Source organism: Brachypodium distachyon, chromosome 5 (assembly GCF_000005505.3).
Source record: "Brachypodium distachyon strain Bd21 chromosome 5, Brachypodium_distachyon_v3.0, whole genome shotgun sequence".
In the NCBI taxonomy this organism is placed as follows: domain Eukaryota; kingdom Viridiplantae; phylum Streptophyta; class Magnoliopsida; order Poales; family Poaceae; genus Brachypodium; species Brachypodium distachyon.
In genome coordinates, this window is record NC_016135.3 from 17,465,405 (window position 1) to 17,481,774 (window position 16,370).

Here is a 16,370-nt window from a genome sequence, read left to right on the forward strand (position 1 = left end):
TTTTTCTCAGGTTCAAACTGAACTCTGGTTTCCTAGCAGCAGGGGCTTCCTGCCTTGGCTCTTGTTTGAGTGTTAGTCTACACTTTTGCTTGTACGCAAAGTAACAAGAAGCAAAGCGACGCGACAGGAGCTGCTTGCTTCCGGCAAATCGATTCCTCCCGGAAGACAGAATGGATTGATACTCTCAGAAGCGTCCACCTGTTGCTAGCTTCTTCTCAGCTCTCACGAACTTGGCTTTACCTTACCTGTCAGGCAGGCAGGCAAGCTAGTCTAAGCCTGGATGCCTGGCCATGATCGCCAAAACCCCAACACAACGGAGCTCACGTTTGGTACATGACCTGTTCAGAACACGGGCTAGTAGACCTGAAATAGTACCTACCTTGAAGACCATGAAGCATGCCAAAACAACTTTTGTTCCTAGTGTCCTCAATTACAGATTCACAGTAAATTATACAACTGGCCAATATGCCGATGTAGCAATCAAAAAACAGTGATACTTGGTTAGAAGTCAATCATTTATTTCTACTCAAGGAGAATATGAAATACTCCCTCCGTTCCATAATTCTTGTCGAAATATTACATGTATCTAGACACTTTAGGAATAGATACATCCAATTTTTAGGCAAATTTGAGACAAGAATTATGGAACAGAGGGAGTACTAGCTAGCAAGTCGTATCACACGTTGTCTCCAAAATAAAACTATTACATGTCTCGAATGGTACTGGTTTAAATAATACAGCTTTTATTTTAGGGAGCGAAGGAATAAGTTCATCTTCAATCCTCCCAGGAAGATGCAGCTTCAAGCAACCCGCCGTTTACACACTTGGAACTGCAGATTCCAGGAAGAAACATCCCTGGAACAAGATATAAGAAAATGAGTGTGCATTGTAACAAACGAACTAACTACCAACGGAAAGTACAGCACAAGTGCACACCCACCTCATTGTCAGTAGTTAGACCATAATAGTGGAACCATCCTGTCTTTTTGCTGAATTCACAAAGTTTTTTTATTTTTCTTGCAAACAGATGTAGTATATGTCAAAAGACTGCTCCTTGGATAACAAACTAACTTCTTTGTTTTTTTTGTTTTTCATCGGTAGGAGATATTATGTTAAGATGGCTGAACTGCTGGACAGTGACTGTTGTTCCTCTGGTGGTCAAGGAGAAGATATTCTTCCAATGGATAAAATAGAGCACATCTACTTTTCCCCAGTGAGAGATGAGGCTGGATCCCCTAGACACTTGTAACAACGGTAGACCAGATCAAATTTTTCTTCAAACTGTATACCGGGTTCTAAACACCTCCCACACTGCCCGCATCTCTTGATGCAAATCCCGCATGCTCTGCAATTACCAGATCTTCTGGCATTGCATTCCTCTTCAGGGCAATCATAAACAAGTTTGTAGCTCTGACAAATAGGGCACATCTCAATATCAAGAGCATATCCGTCACTGCAATCTGATAAAAGATGATTAGCTTGACAGAATCGTGGCTCCTGGTTGTGCAGCTCCTGCATCTTGTCAATGCTCAACAAGGATAGTAACTCCTCATACTGCTTTTTTGGTAAATTGAAGCGTGTACCAAATCTGAGGCTCTTGATGCCATACACCGCTTTCATACTAAATGACTTGAGATTGGAGATAAGACCATCTAACGTTAATCGTTCGCAGTGTGCAATACTCAACTGTATTAAAAAAATGAAAAGTTAGAATTAGAATAGATAACAGAACAATATGTTTCTGTTAAACTAATAATTTACGAGAACAAGCACGTGCATAAAGAGAACTGTCCCTAAAATTGGTGGCACAGAATTTTTTCCCATACTGTTCCAACTTTAAACTATTGCAAGAAATTAGAAGCATTTACCAAACTTCAAAAAAGTGGTGCGGTAAAAAGATTCCATGCGGTACTCTTTGCAACATTGGCATGCACAAGGCAGTAAAAACAAGCTCAAGTTATAGTTATTTTGATAATTGCATGGTAAATTATTACTGCTGCAAGAACATTTAATCTACTCCCTCCGTCCCAAAATAAGTGACGTGGAAGTGACGTAAATCTATACAAATCGACGTCACTTATTTTGGGACGGAGGGAGTACAACATTTCCACTCCTTCTACTGCCAGCTATCACAGGCACAGCTCTTGCAGAACATGCTGTTGTGCCAACTGACTAGTTTGCCCCTGAGACTTGTGATCTAGCCGACATAGGGACAAGTGAATAGTATTAGCTAAATACAACAACAGAAACAAGAGAAACCATGATAATCTAAAACAGTAGTCCTGCTCAGAAAGACCAAAAGTGCCAATAGTGAATATTCATGACAGTAAATACTACATACTAGATAGCTAGAGCTAGGAAACGAAACAATGCTCCATATAAAAAGAAATTGGATAATCAAACTATCAGAGTATCCTACGGAACTCAAACTGACCCTAGTTTGGTTGGTGGGAATTGTTGCTGACCCCCACCACCTATGTTTAAGTCCTATTCGACTCTAATTTGGGTGCATATTCTTGTTTCAATATTGTGATACCTGGCCCTTCCAAGGTATTCTACTTTTTTATCAGAGTGTGCTAAGGCAGAAAGAGTAGATTGTTGCGAGTATGAACATACACAGATAAATTAGTTGCCCCATATAATTCCAGAACTTTGAAATACTTGCAAGAGGATGGTGGCCATACTAACCTTTGTTAATCCTGGATTACTTTCAAGAACAGCATTCAAACCCTTGTCCGTGATATTCAGGCAATTATTTATATTTAAACACTGCAAAGCCCCCGGGAACTTTTGTGTCAAACGTAGAAGATCGGGGTCAGAAATCTTGCACAAGGCTTGTTCAACATGGATACACTTCCACAGTAAAGGGTCATTCCGAACAGCAGAATGCAAAGATTTGCATACCATCTCCACAGAGAGGATGTCCCGAAGCCCAAGATAGCCAAGAGCAAACAACATTCCGTCATGTGGTGCAGTTCCTTCCTGGACAGGAACAGCATCACAGCACGCCAATGCAGCAATGCCAGAGGCGCATGGATCCTCCTCATACCCAATTGACTGTGAGCAGGATGCGCGCGGAGGTAATCCTGGAGAATGCTCAGTGTCTCCACCGGCGGCAAGTCCTCCAAACCCCAAGGGTCCCTCGAAAGCACTACTGTGACCACCAATCAGTGGTTCTCGAGAGAGTGCAAGAGCATGATTCAGGAAGTAATAACTCAGGTCAGCACAAACAGCAACACCATCGCCGTTTCCAAAACGGCCAGCACCGGTGAGGTCTCCGAAGTAACTGGCGAGCGCAGCAGTGAGTGTGGTCTCGAAGTTCATCCCAAAGGGATCCGTCGGCAAGAGATCAACAGGGTCGGACTCATCATCCCGCTCCGACTCTAAATCATCCCGGAACAGGGCATTCACCCCTATGGACGACAGGGGGGAGGCCTCCTCCGACCAGCACCCACACCCTCTCATCATGGCAAAGCACTCGTCGTTCATCAGCAACGAGCAGGATGGATAATTCAGCGCCATAGCCTCCAAATTTCCCTTCCACACCACCTCCTACTCCTTTTTTTTTGTTTTTTTTTCTACAGCAAATATGCACAGAACGATAGCACACGCAACCCTAGATCTCCTCAAGAGAACCCTCTATTCCTGATCCGGGCCAATCAAAAAATATCCCTAGGACCAAAAACTTCACCGAGCAATCTCGATCATGGATCCCAAATCAATCCAATAGCAGAGAAACCAGGGGCTCCAAAAAAAATACACAACCTCAACTTTCCCCCGAATCAGACCCCCAACCGGAACACCATCAACCCAACCCCCGTCAAAGGAACCACGGCCCGGAGAATCACCAGCCCAAATCGCCGTGACAAGAGCTCCGGCACCAAAATCCCCACCACGGCCAGCTAAGGTTGGCAGCGAAATCCACAAACCGGCAGGGCTTGCTCTCAGGAGAGGGGGAATCGGCGACTCTGCTGCGGATGGCAGGCAAGACACCTTCGAATGCGGCGGCGGTGAGGCGGGTACTGACTGGGATTGGGAGCGGGAGGGGCGGACGGGTGGGTGGTGGTGAAACCCCTGCGGTGGAGGAGGCGGGTGGGGTGGGGAGAGACGGGTGCGGGGGTTCCGGGGAAATCTTGAGGGCCTTCCTTCTCCCCTTGGCCTTCCGCGCGGCGCGGAACGGGAGGAGGAGACGAGAGGAGAGGAGAGCGAGAGCGAGAGCGAGAGGAGGGGGAGGGCGTGGTGGCCTGCCTTGCCTGCCTGCTCTGGGTGGGGGCGGCTCAGCCGATCTCCTTTTCTACTCCTGGAGCGGGCGGGCGGCTCTGTTTGGTTTGTTTGTTGCGTTTCGATGCGGGTCCTCTGATTCTCTCTTCCCGTGCGCTAGCCACGCACCATCTTCCCTTTCCCGGGAAAAATAAATATGGGATCTATCATCTATGCGCTTTTTTACAACAGCCGCCCGCACCGGCCCGACGAATTTCGCGCCGGCTAGACTGTTGGGACTTGGGAGTCTGAGCGTACGTGTCCGTGCAAAGATGGTTAGTGTGGTTGATCTTTGGTTTCAGAGGATTCTGTAGGTTCATTTCTTAAATTAATTTTCCTTTCCAAACTATCTCGAGGATCCAAGATTTGGGATTGATTGACTTCCTTTTTTTCAAACTAGCAAGAATTTTGGAATCGACTGACTCCCTTCTAAAATAAAGAAAACTATCTCGAGAATACAAGATTTGGGATTGATTGACTTCCTTTTTTCAAATATTAAGATTTTTTCAGTCCACTGACTTCCTTCTAAAACGTTCTACTGCCATGACTTTGTTAAACGTATGTACATATTCTTATATTCTATTTGCGATGCCACGTAAACTAATATTCTCCTAATACCTTTTTTTAGGGAATTTGTATCTTCACGACATGTTCCCTTCATTTAATTTAACTTGCCACGTGTTTTTGTACTCATGCAAACATTATTTACGAGAGATGTCACTACGAGATAAACGACATGATTTATTGTCTTCTCTAAGTGACATAACGGCATCCGCAATAGTAGAGTCGGTACTGACTCTTTACATCATTTAGAGTCAACGATGCAATGCCTTGTGTCTTTAAACTGACTCCAGATGATCTGTTAGCATTAAATGCGATGTTATACAATGGTTAAAAGGTTGACTTTTAGCTGACTATTAGTTGATTCTTTCCTTAAGAGTACTCTTCACGAAGAGTTAGTTCTCTTCTCTCTCCTATTTTTATTTCCTTACATAAACAAATTTTAAATAAGAGACGGCCAAGAGTCAGCCTTTGCGGATGTCCTAAGGCGTTGAGAAGAATTTGTCTAAGCTCTGTTAGTCCGAAAACATGCTAATCATATGTTGCAGAGTCATAATAAGAAAGTACTATTGAGTACGAATCTAATAACATCAATTTTATGTCACATAAAATCACATTTTGATGGAGAAATGTGGGTGGTTGTCTTGACCAAATAAAGCACTATTCGTGTTTTGAAATGGAAGGGGTATGTCTTGTAGAGTTAATGAGGTTGTCCAAAAAAAGAACCGTGCAACGGGGCATCGTTAGATTTTTTTTCTTAAAAAAGACACTTAGAATAGTTACTACCGAAGAGCGAGCAAATAGTGTGAGCCTCGACCTCACACACTTCCCTCCGAATGAAATGATATGTGTTATCTGCATTCTTTGTAAAAAATTAGCCATTTCTTTATGGGCGTGCAAACATTAACCTCTAAATCCAATGTTGAAAAATACTAGTACTATCATATGAAACGTTGATATTAAAATAAAACACTGGTATCAAAACAAAATGACTCATCGATGAAAATTTAACGTGAAAGTGAAGACCAAGAAAATCAATACATCTAGTTAAGAGATGGACCTATAAGAACTGTCTTACATTAGTGAACCGTGATTTTTAAACATAAACCCGTAGGACCGACGAAATATTTAACAGCCAAAAATCGTGCCATGTTTGTTTAGAAGGTAAACAGGGAAAGTGGCACGTTGCTCGAACAACCTCCCCCGTATTTCAACTTGCCGGTCGCATGTCTTTTCAACGTTTACATGATCTTCAGGCAAAAGTACCGAAGTCTACCGTCCCGTACCCGGCTCGCCCGTTCCACCCGTCCACCGTCCTCCTCGCCTCAACGCCCACTGACTTGCGGAATCCAGAGGATGACTTAACCCGATAAATTCCGTGTACGTAAACGCCCGGGGCCAGCCAGGGATTACGTCGCAGTGGCGAGGACGCAGCAAAACGAAGCATTGATGGACGGATAGGCCCATGACAGACGGGCGGATGGTAGTTATCGTTGTTGTTGGATGGCCGCTGCGCTGCAAATATACGCCCTGCGCTGTCCTGCCCCCACGTGTACCGCGCTGCCCGCACACGTGGTGCCCGAACCTGATCGTGGCGTGGGTGGCAGAAGAGTAGAGTGCAGCTAGCGTGCGTGGCGGGCCGGCTCCACGGAGCGAGCGAGCTAGCTTTCTTCTGTGATTCTTTCCGCCTGTCTCGCGCCTTCGTGGCTGGATACGAATCATTCGATGGCTCAGCGTCTGGGTTTTTGGACGCACGTCCAGCTCATGGGCGATCGGGATAGAGTTCTCTGATTCTCTGTCTCCGGAGGAAAGGAGAAGAGAGATTGGGATAGAGGGATGGCATCGAGCCCACCAAAAAGGACGGATATGGACTAGTCACTAGTCTAGGAAAAATAAAGGAACCCTGGTGAGCTGAGGTTATCGATCGATTTTATTTCTGGCATACGAGACGTGTTTCGATCGAATTTTCCACGAGAAAACGTGTTTCGATCGAGGAGCTATATATGTGCATTGATTAAGCATGGTTTGAATTAGTTGAGATGACGTGATGTTATCGGCTGGGCAGCACAGCATTTGTAGAACGGGGGATTTTGTTTCCTGGGTTTGGTGGCTCCGGTTCGTTTCAAAGGGCATAGGGGGATTTTGTTTCCTGCTGCAAATCCGTCCATGAATACGACGGTTTTTCTTTATTCTTGTAGCCTTTCCCATGGTCCATGCTCGGCAGCTCCCGAACCCTTTTTCTTTTCCTTATTCTTACAGGGGGTGCCCACTGACGAAATTTCAACACGTCTCCGCCTGCTTCGCGGCCAAGCACCGATCGCTCTCGGTCGGTAAACGAAGGACTCTATCTGCCCGTAAAGCGCAAGGAGAAGAATCCTTTTCGCCCCCCCGGTTAGTTTTCTTTACTGTAAAGCGCTTGCGCAATCGCATGGCTTGGCGCGTCGAACTCTGTCGCGGCTTGGCGGGCACGAAAGCTTCCCCGCTCTTGGACCCTGGAAAAAAGTCCAGTGCGGTCGTGACCGCACCAGCACCACACGTACGCAACGGGTCCAAATGCCTTGACGGGAGGAGCTCCCAGGCAGGAGCAGAGTCGAAATTCGAAAAGGCTACTCCTTTTTGGGGCCCCATGTTTTTTTCTGCCAACTAAAAGGCAAAAGCGTGCTCTGATCTGCCGTTCGTTTGACTCGCGCGCTACTTGCTTCGTTCGCGCCCGTAGTTTCTTTTTTCCGGCTCCGACGGGCAGTGAGACGAAGCTTCGATCTCATGGTCCGATAGTCGCGACCACCAGGATGTCCAGGCCTCCTTACTCGTGCCCATGGATGTTTAATTAGTTGCTGACTTGCTGCTCTCTCCTGTGATCGATCGTATCATGGGTTGCCATTTGTCGTGACACATTTCGGTTTGCCTCTGCGCCTCGCCGGGCCTGCGGCCTCCCGCAGCTGGGAAAGTGGGCGTGCGTCATAACTGCTGTCCAAACGACAGCGATCTCGCACTGTCGCCTGGGTAAGTATGAAACAAGGTCCTCTGCTCCTCTCAACCCCAACAAATGATGTTTGAAGTTTGTCAAAATTTGGATGCATCATACAAACTATGGACCTGAAAGTTTTACATAACTTACTTTCTTGAAAAACAATCAAAGAATAACTTTCTAAAAAACTAAATTTGAATGCATTATACACGAAGTCATGTCTAGATACATCCAAATTTTGACAAACTTGAGACATCCTTCGTTGGACGGAAGGAGTAAGAAACATGGAGAAACAAAACAAGAAGCACAACGGAGGCGATCAACACCGGTAGGCGGCAGCTCGTTGGAATGAATTAGCGGAGCGGAGCCGGATGAGATAGAGGAAGACAATATGTTGCTATCATCACATCTCAGAGGATCTCACAACTACTCCGTACATCATGTGTTTTGTTAAAATGCACGGGACATGTAGTTAAGTATATTTGGTTACTGAATCATTAAGTTATGTTCGTTTCTAGTACTAGTTCGTGAAAACTATATGTTTAGTCCGTCGTGTCACTCCACTCTGATTTTCCCACGTAACTGCTTCCTTCTTTTGTGAAAACCACACCATGACATTGTTGGTTCACTGATACTCTCTTCGTTGCATAATACACCTCGTATAGATTCCTAATGTGTAACCATTCATATTGGTTTAATGTTAAATGGATGTCAACAGATGTTGATCGGGTGCGGATTCAAAAGAACAATGTGCTACAATATATTTACAAACTAAATAAAAAATTACATGAATTATGACATTGGTAGAGTAGTTAGGCTTGTTAGCCGGTTCGTCGATTGATAAGTAAGAGGAGGTCTGTCTTTAGCGAGGTAGTGTTTACACGTGGTATAGGTAGTTGTCTCAATTGTTGAGGTCTGTGCGAGAAAGAGTAACAATATGTGTGCGCGGTGCCCATATTTGTTGTCAGACACATGAATGCTCAATCAGGCAATGAAAACAAAACCAGGAAAAAGCAAAAGAAATAAAAAACAGGAGATGTAAAATCATGAAACAGAGCAAAACTATGCAATGACAGAGCGGAGAGGCAAGAAAAGTAAGATAGATAGGTTAAAGACAATACCTATTTCTCTCGTCATGACATGATGGAGTGCGCCCCCCCCCCCCACCCCCACCATCAACAATTTGTTGTAACGGTACTCCCTCTGTCCCGGTATCTAGGGCCGATTTCGAAAATTGCCATAACCAAGACGAACAGGAGAAAAGATCACATTACAAATAGTTAGGCCCTCAATTCTCTTCATTTTCTCTTGTCATTAACTTCCCGCGTAACAATTGGTAAGCAGTTATTGCGGTGGCGTGGCAATTAGCTGAGCATTTCGGGATGGAAGAAAGGAATATATGAGCACGTGTTTCAAGATGGGCATCAATTAGTGGGCAGTTATTGCGCACTGCCTGTCGAGAACGGCCTTAGATTTCCGAATTTTGTTTTCTAGTAGATGGGACCTAGATACCGGACTGAGGAAGTATATCTTATCGACCGTTGCAGAAGCATTAATAATTTTGTTCAAATGATACACAGGGCATTTTGTGGTGTTAAGTTCATAAGAACGATTTAATTAGTTGCTATTTTGATCATCGAGTTATGACAGCACGCGTTTGCCATGTGTGGAGCGAGACGGTGAAAATGAGAATTGAAATGACAAAACAAGTATCCTTGTTGCCCATACGCATCAGTTTGGGCTAGTTCGTACGAGCCACTGTCGGGCCGGGCTGTGCAGGGTTGTCCTTCCCAAATCTTGCTGACTTCACCAGTTCACCTCCCAAGTCGCCACGCACGGAGACCCCGACCCCTCCTCGTCGGGGCCCCCGTCTGCGCTCCCCAGTCGCCACTCCCACCACCGCCGGCTCACCTGTCCCCTCGCGCACAGCAAGCCCCGCTCCCAAACCCCGTCTGCGCCCCTCCCCCGCGGCGGGGCCGCCATGCTCCTCTCGGGCCCGCAGCCCACCCCGCCGCTGCTGCTCCCGGAGAGCAGCGGCGAGGACGGCGGCGGCGGCGCCCACGACCTCGACTCCTCCTCGCGCGGCGGTGGCGCCGCCTCGGCCCCGAAGAAGCGCGCCGAGACGTGGGTCCAGGACGAGACGCTCAGCCTCATCGCGCTGCGCCGGGAGATGGACAACCACTTCAACACCTCCAAGTCCAACAAGCACCTCTGGGAGGCCATCTCCGCCAAGATGCGCGACCAGGGCTTCGACCGCTCCCCGACCATGTGCACGGACAAGTGGCGCAACCTCCTCAAGGAGTTCAAGAAGGCGCGCAGCCACGCCCGCAGCAGCGGCGCCGCCGGTGGGAACGGCGCCGCCAAGATGGCCTACTACAAGGAGATCGATGACCTGCTCAAGCGCCGCGGGAAGGCGGCCGGACCGGCCGCGGGGGCTGGCGGCGGAGGAGGCGCCCCGAAGAGCCCCACGCCCACCTCCAAGATCGAGTCCTTCCTCCAATTCGCGGATAAGGGTCTGATACTTCTCCTAGTCCTGCCCTTCTGATTAATTCGGCCATGCTTTGCTTGCTGAAATGATTAGAGCCATTTCAACTCATCATCTCAATAGCATTTGCAACTTACGTTTTGGATTTCGGTCATAGAGCAACCAGTAGGTATATACATCAGCATACATTTAGGTATACATGACATACTTTACATCAATGATTTATCATCCGTGTAGCACCAATTACTAGCAACATAAGCTACTCCGTATTAGAAGTACTTTACTGAGATATTTATGAGATTTGTTTCTTATCTTCTGTATTGCAACTGGCTGATGTTGTGAACATAGATCCAGAACAGGGCAACTACCGTGCTGAAGATAAGTTAGACAGCATGGCTGCAAGGGATTGGGTTGACATAGATACATGACACCTTATATAGTGGAACTTGCTTAGGCCCTTGACATTTCCTAACACAAAATGAACTCCTAGCGGATTAGACTCCTTCAATCCTAGAGTACACACTAGCTGTCTACTGGCACAAGCATAATTGTATAGCATGAAGTTAGTTCACTGTTCAAGCTCGACCTACATGGTGCAAGAATACTTAACAGATACCACAACTCCACAAGTCTGGCTAATAAGCTAAGTATATATTTGCATTTGGTTTGGATCTGCTTCTCACGTATGTCGTTGCATGTGTGTCGGTGGGTGCATACAAGATGGCACTATCTGATATGGTGCTGATTTATATATGTGGTTACTTAATAAATAATGATCATCATGTTTAGTAACTGAATAGTTGGACTTCGTTCTTATATTCGATGTATGATCATTTGAACTTTTGTTGGCTTATGGACTCATGTTATCTGCCTTCGATCTAGGTTTCGAAGATGCTAACATTCCATTTGGCCCTGTTGAAGGTACTAATATATTGTCATTTGCAATAATTGGCACCTGTTTCTTTCTGTACCTCATTCTATCAATATGCTCCCAGTTTATATCTATGATCTTTCATTATTTGGCTTAATATCCTGTCACAAAGTCATGCCTGCACAGAGGTTATTATACCAAGCTTGAGATAGTCATTTGTGGACTAGGAGAAAATTCCATATTTGCCACTCAAATTTTGCTCATATGCCCAAATGCCACTCAGAATTTCTTTGTTCCAAATTTGCCATTCAAAATTTGCATAGGGTACAAATATGCCATTACCGTTAGTTGACTGCTAGTTGACCGTTAAGTAAAAGATGAAAAGATAATTTTACCCCTAGATAGTATGTTGATTTTCCCTTCACAACAAAATACTCCATCCGTCTCATTTTATTTGTCGTTTTAGATTTAGTCCAAATACCAAAGCACACGATTATTGCAATGGCTGAAATAGGAGATTGATTTTGTTGTAATTAATCTCATGCCCTGGCCCGCACTTCACGCCGCCTCGCACGAGCTTACGGGTGGTGGCTGCATGCAGCCCAGGCCCAGCGCATGCATACCAAGCAAAGTAATTAGGCAGTGCTGTAAAAAAAAGGTAATTAGACAGTAGGTAAATGGATTCCTGCCTTCCTGGAAACTGATATCAGTATTGCCCAATACTGAACTTATTATGGGGAAAAATAAAAATCTAAAACGAGAAATAAAATGAGATGGATGGAGTATTTCGTTGTAAAGGAAAAATCAACATACTATATAGGGTCAAGATTGTCTTTTAATTTCTTATTTAACGGTCAACTAACGGTAGTGGCATATTTGTACCCCACACAAATTTTGAGTGGCAAATTTTGAGTGGCAAATTTTGAGTGGCAAATATGTGCAAATTTTGGGCATATGTGCAAATTTTGAGTGGCAAATATGGAATTCTCTTATTTTTCATTTCGTGTCCGAACAGCCGAAAAGTGTCCCAAAAATAGTGAGTTTCTTGCGAGGCCTTTTTTTCCTTAGCCTTGTAGTAGAACAGTTTTCACTCCTCACTAGTTGTGGGCTTGAGGTTTATAGTTTAACATGGTTTAGACAAAATCTGTCCATGAAATGTGGACAAAGAAATTCTCTTGATTGAACTGCTAGACAAAATCTGTCCATGAAATGTAGACAAAGAAATTCTCTTGATTGAACTGCAACCCCCCCCCCCCCCCCCTCTCCAATCTCTCTCTCTGATATGCAGTTACAATGAAGGCGAAAAGTTACATGCACCACCATGTTAAAGTGATGATTTGACCTGTTTAGTACTGTTATGAATTTAAACTGCACTTTATCATTTTATTATCTGGTTCATGTATTATGTTATATTCAACTTCCACTATCGACGTTTGCCTACTGCAGTTGTGGGTTTGTGAAGAGAAGGTTATACATATTGCTGAACTTCTTGTTTGTTTCTGGTTTATAGCGAACGGTAGATCATTGCTGGGCGTTGATGATCGTCTGGAGCCTGACAGGCATCCCCTTGCCTTAACCACAGCTGATGCAGTTGTGGCCAGTGGTGTGAACCCATGGAATTGGAGAGACACTTCAACTAATGGTACTGATTCGCACACACTAAAGCTTAAATACCTTTGAAAAAGATCTTGTGGATTCTCATAAGCAAGTAACTAGACTGATTGGGAATACTATTGTCCAACGAATAAGTTTATGAACTGAATTTGGTATTTCACTGGATGGTATTTCGTCTTGACTGTGTGATATCCGTCTGCTCTAAGAAACCTTAAGAAAAAATAGGTGAAAAAAGCCTCTGAACTTGACAAACTCTAGATAGGTCTAATTTCTAGAATGTGAAGAATCTTTTGATTCTCTTCCTATTTGCTGCTATTATTTCAATTTATTTCTGCTAGATTACAGGGATATTTTATGTTTGAAGGCGCTATATAACTTGCTGATTGGATGTTGCAAAAACTCAATTGCTACAGCAAAGGCAAATTAGCATCAAATAGTTCAATGACATTCTCAGCTCAACTCAATTATTTTGGTTCCTTTTGCATTTACTGGGAAACCTGCCTAAACCTAATACAGGTGGAGATAATCAAGCCACTTTTGGTGGGAGAGTTATTTTAGTCAAGTGGGGTGACTACACTAAAAGAATAGGCATTGATGGCACTGCTGAGGCGATTAAAGAGGCCATCAAAGCGGCATTTGGCTTAAGAACAAAACGAGCTTTTTGGCTTGAAGATGAAGATGAGGTTGTTCGTTCCTTGGACAGAGATATGCCCATCGGAACATATGCCCTGCATCTTGATGATGGTAATTTTAAACTGTATTCTGCTAGGAATAAAATTGAATACTTTCTTAAGAACCCAAAATGCTGTTCATTTTTCATGTATAGTCTTATGAATGATCATTCATGTACTGCTGTTCATTTTTCCTTCCTGAATCCTGACTCGATGAAATTTGCATATATCTTGGTCACTAATCGGTAAATTTGCTTTCATGGGCATTTGTTTTCGGATACTTTCCAGTAATGACCATGATCCACTTGTTCAAATGAGCCTTATTCTGCAATCTGTGTACACGTCCTCAATGAAATTTATTTCAGTATTTTAACCAATTATGGGTTTAATTTAATCAAAATTGAAGTTTTTTTAAACTGCATGATGTTTGTTTACTCATTTGAGAGGGATGCTGATCCAAGCTCATTCCTGTTATGCTCATTTCAGGGATACCAATCAAGCTCTGCACAGATGCTGACCGCATGACAGTCCGGACAGAAGATAAGACGTTCTACACTGAAGACGACTTCAGAGATTTCCTGTCGCGGCAAGGTTGGACACTCCTCAGGGAGTATAGTGGCTACAGAGTCGTTGATACTCTGGATGATCTTCGCCCTGGTGTGATTTATCAGGGGATGCGTTCGCTTATCGATTGATTTTTTGTCAGCATTTCCCTCACAAAGGGCATCTAATTTCTGTCCACAATAGAAGTGGACCATACAGTTTAACATAGTTTGAAGCCAAGCGAGTCTTGGTTACCTCTCACTATATATGTATGTAAATCACACCAGTCATCTTCCAGATGACGATCAAAGAGCCTTGGAGACAAGTTCATTCAGCAAGGTATTATGCTGGGTACCGCATTATGTTACTGAGCACGAAGGCGTTGCCAAACTTTTGTTGAGACAAACTGACAATCAAAATACACTCGTAATGACTTGAGAGCAGCAAACTACAACTGAAAAATTTCACGTTATGCCTCAAATACTGTGAGAACTTTTTTCCGATTTACAATCAAACATAATGTAGAAGTAGAAACATGGTAGCGATGCATTCATCCAATCCCAAAGGTACACACAAGCACGACAGAAGGGAAAGAGCATAGTTCCTCGGTTCCTCCCGCAGCGGGAGCAACAGCACACACCCAGACGTGAATGAACGATTCACACATAGCTATAAAGCAGGGGAGAGGTCTGGACGCTCCTTGGTCGCCGGTCGGGCTACTGCTCATCCCAGTCATCGTTCTTGTACGAGACCAGCGTGTCCACCTTGTGGATCTTGGTGTCGAACGAGTGCAGCTTCACCATCTGCGGGTTGTCTATGAGCTTGGCGTCGCTCTCCACCCAGGTGAAGGGCACGGAGGTGTCGGTGTCGGTGTATGCCAGCACGTCGAATATGCATGGCTCGTCGAGGCAGGGGAGGAAGGAGATGCAGGAGCTGACCTGCCGCATGATCGCCTGGATCTCCCTCATGATCTCCTTGTCGCTCTTCTCCTTGACCACCCTGACGGATACACCATCGAACAGAGGCATCAGAGGAATGGGGGCGTTTCAATTCGATTTAGGATCAAGTCGAATCAATGAGACGGAGAGGAGGAATCACAGCGGCGTACATACCCCTTCTCGACGACCTCGCCGTCGGTCACGATGTTGAAGTTCCAGCGCTCGAGCACCTCGCCGGTGGCCTTGCTCATGATGACCAGCACGATCCTCTGCAGCTTCCCCGCCTCAAGCCACTCTGCAGTTCGCATATACAGATGAGCGAAAACGGAACAGCCAATTAATCGACGTGTTTGCTGGCGCAAGAGAGACGGAATCTCGACGAGAACGAACCGGAGAGCTGGGAAGTGAGGTTGGTGATGAAGGTCTTGACGGCTTCGTCCTGGGTGAGCAGCATGGTGAGGCCGTACTTCTTCACCTTGGCGAAGCTCTCCTCCGGGTACACCCCGCGGTTGTACAGGATGCTGCAGACAAAGCAGAGACCAAAAACCACGAATCAATCACCGAAACCCGAACTTACCCACTCCATCTGAACGAAATCAGCACCAGACGATCGCCGCAGTTAGCGCACCTGTTCGCCGCGTAACCTGCCACCGAACCATTCGATCAGACGCGCGAGCGACACGAGATGCGGGGAGGAGGAGGAGAAAAGGGGTGGCGGCGGCGGCGCGCGCGTACGTACCGAAGAACTCGCTGACGATGGCGGCGGAGCCCTTGAGCGTGATGATGTCCTTGGAGGCCGTCCTCGACGCCATCTCTCCTCCTTTTTTTCCTTCGGACTTCCGGGGTCTTCCTTGCGGCGGCGGCGGCGGCGGCGCCTCCTTGCCTTCTCTCTCTCCGCCTGCGTGCGAGGAGTTAGGGCGCGGCAACGGTCAGTAGTACGGCGTGGCGGCTGCGTTTGTGGGGGATTGGGGGACTCGGGTCTGGATTCCTCAGAGCGTTTTCGAAATGGATCGTGGATTGTTGCGCACGGGGGGTGGGCTGGTGGTGGGTGGACGGGGGTTGGCTTTTAAAAGTGGACCGGACCGGTGCCCCCAACGGTCGTCTGCGGGTGGTGGGCCACCGGGCTTCGAAGGTGGAGCGATTACTGGTGAATTTTTTCTTGCTTCTGCTAATTAAAATCTGAGATGCATCTGGCCGCGAATCCATTATCCATGTTGCACGGCGCGGATCGTTTTTGCTGCTTCTCGGGCATTGTAGGTCGGAATCGGGAACGAATGTGCCGTGCCAGTGATTAGTCATCCACTAAGTTTTTTCTCTTGGACAATTTGCATCGTGCACCTACTACTCCTCAAATCCCATCTCTATTCACAGCCGGAGAGACAAATCAAACTATGAACAATAGGAGTTTACGGCGTATGATGTACTATGAAGATGATTTTGGAAAAAAATAATTAGGAAA

The 16,370-nt window shown here is 45.7% G+C and overlaps 3 protein-coding genes across 3 annotated transcripts; 1 reads left to right on the forward strand and 2 right to left on the reverse strand.

The window, feature by feature from the left end:
• Positions 1–397: 397 nt before the first annotated feature.
• LOC100828954 (F-box protein SKIP14) lies at positions 398–4,280 on the reverse strand. Its single transcript, XM_010241741.3, has 3 exons — positions 2,689–4,280; positions 941–1,686; positions 398–855 (listed from the first exon to the last, which is right to left on the reverse strand). Exons 1-2 carry the CDS (start codon positions 3,520–3,522, stop codon positions 1,201–1,203), a joined length of 1,320 nt encoding a protein of 439 aa, XP_010240043.1. The 5' UTR covers positions 3,523–4,280; the 3' UTR covers positions 398–855; positions 941–1,200.
• A 5,321-nt stretch (positions 4,281–9,601) lies between these two features.
• Positions 9,602–14,335, forward strand: LOC100829253 (trihelix transcription factor GT-1). The gene is made up of 5 exons (XM_003579962.4): positions 9,602–10,302; positions 11,157–11,195; positions 12,656–12,787; positions 13,276–13,503; positions 13,917–14,335. The coding sequence occupies exons 1-5, from the start codon at positions 9,771–9,773 to the stop codon at positions 14,123–14,125; spliced, it is 1,140 nt and encodes a 379-aa protein (XP_003580010.1). The 5' UTR covers positions 9,602–9,770; the 3' UTR covers positions 14,126–14,335.
• Positions 14,336–14,490: 155 nt separating this feature from the next.
• On the reverse strand, positions 14,491–15,958 carry LOC100829553 (mitotic spindle checkpoint protein MAD2). The gene is made up of 5 exons (XM_003579963.4): positions 15,651–15,958; positions 15,540–15,555; positions 15,302–15,432; positions 15,086–15,206; positions 14,491–14,972 (listed from the first exon to the last, which is right to left on the reverse strand). Exons 1-5 carry the CDS (start codon positions 15,721–15,723, stop codon positions 14,690–14,692), a joined length of 624 nt encoding a protein of 207 aa, XP_003580011.1. The 5' UTR covers positions 15,724–15,958; the 3' UTR covers positions 14,491–14,689.
• Between the last annotated feature and the right edge of the window lie 412 nt (positions 15,959–16,370).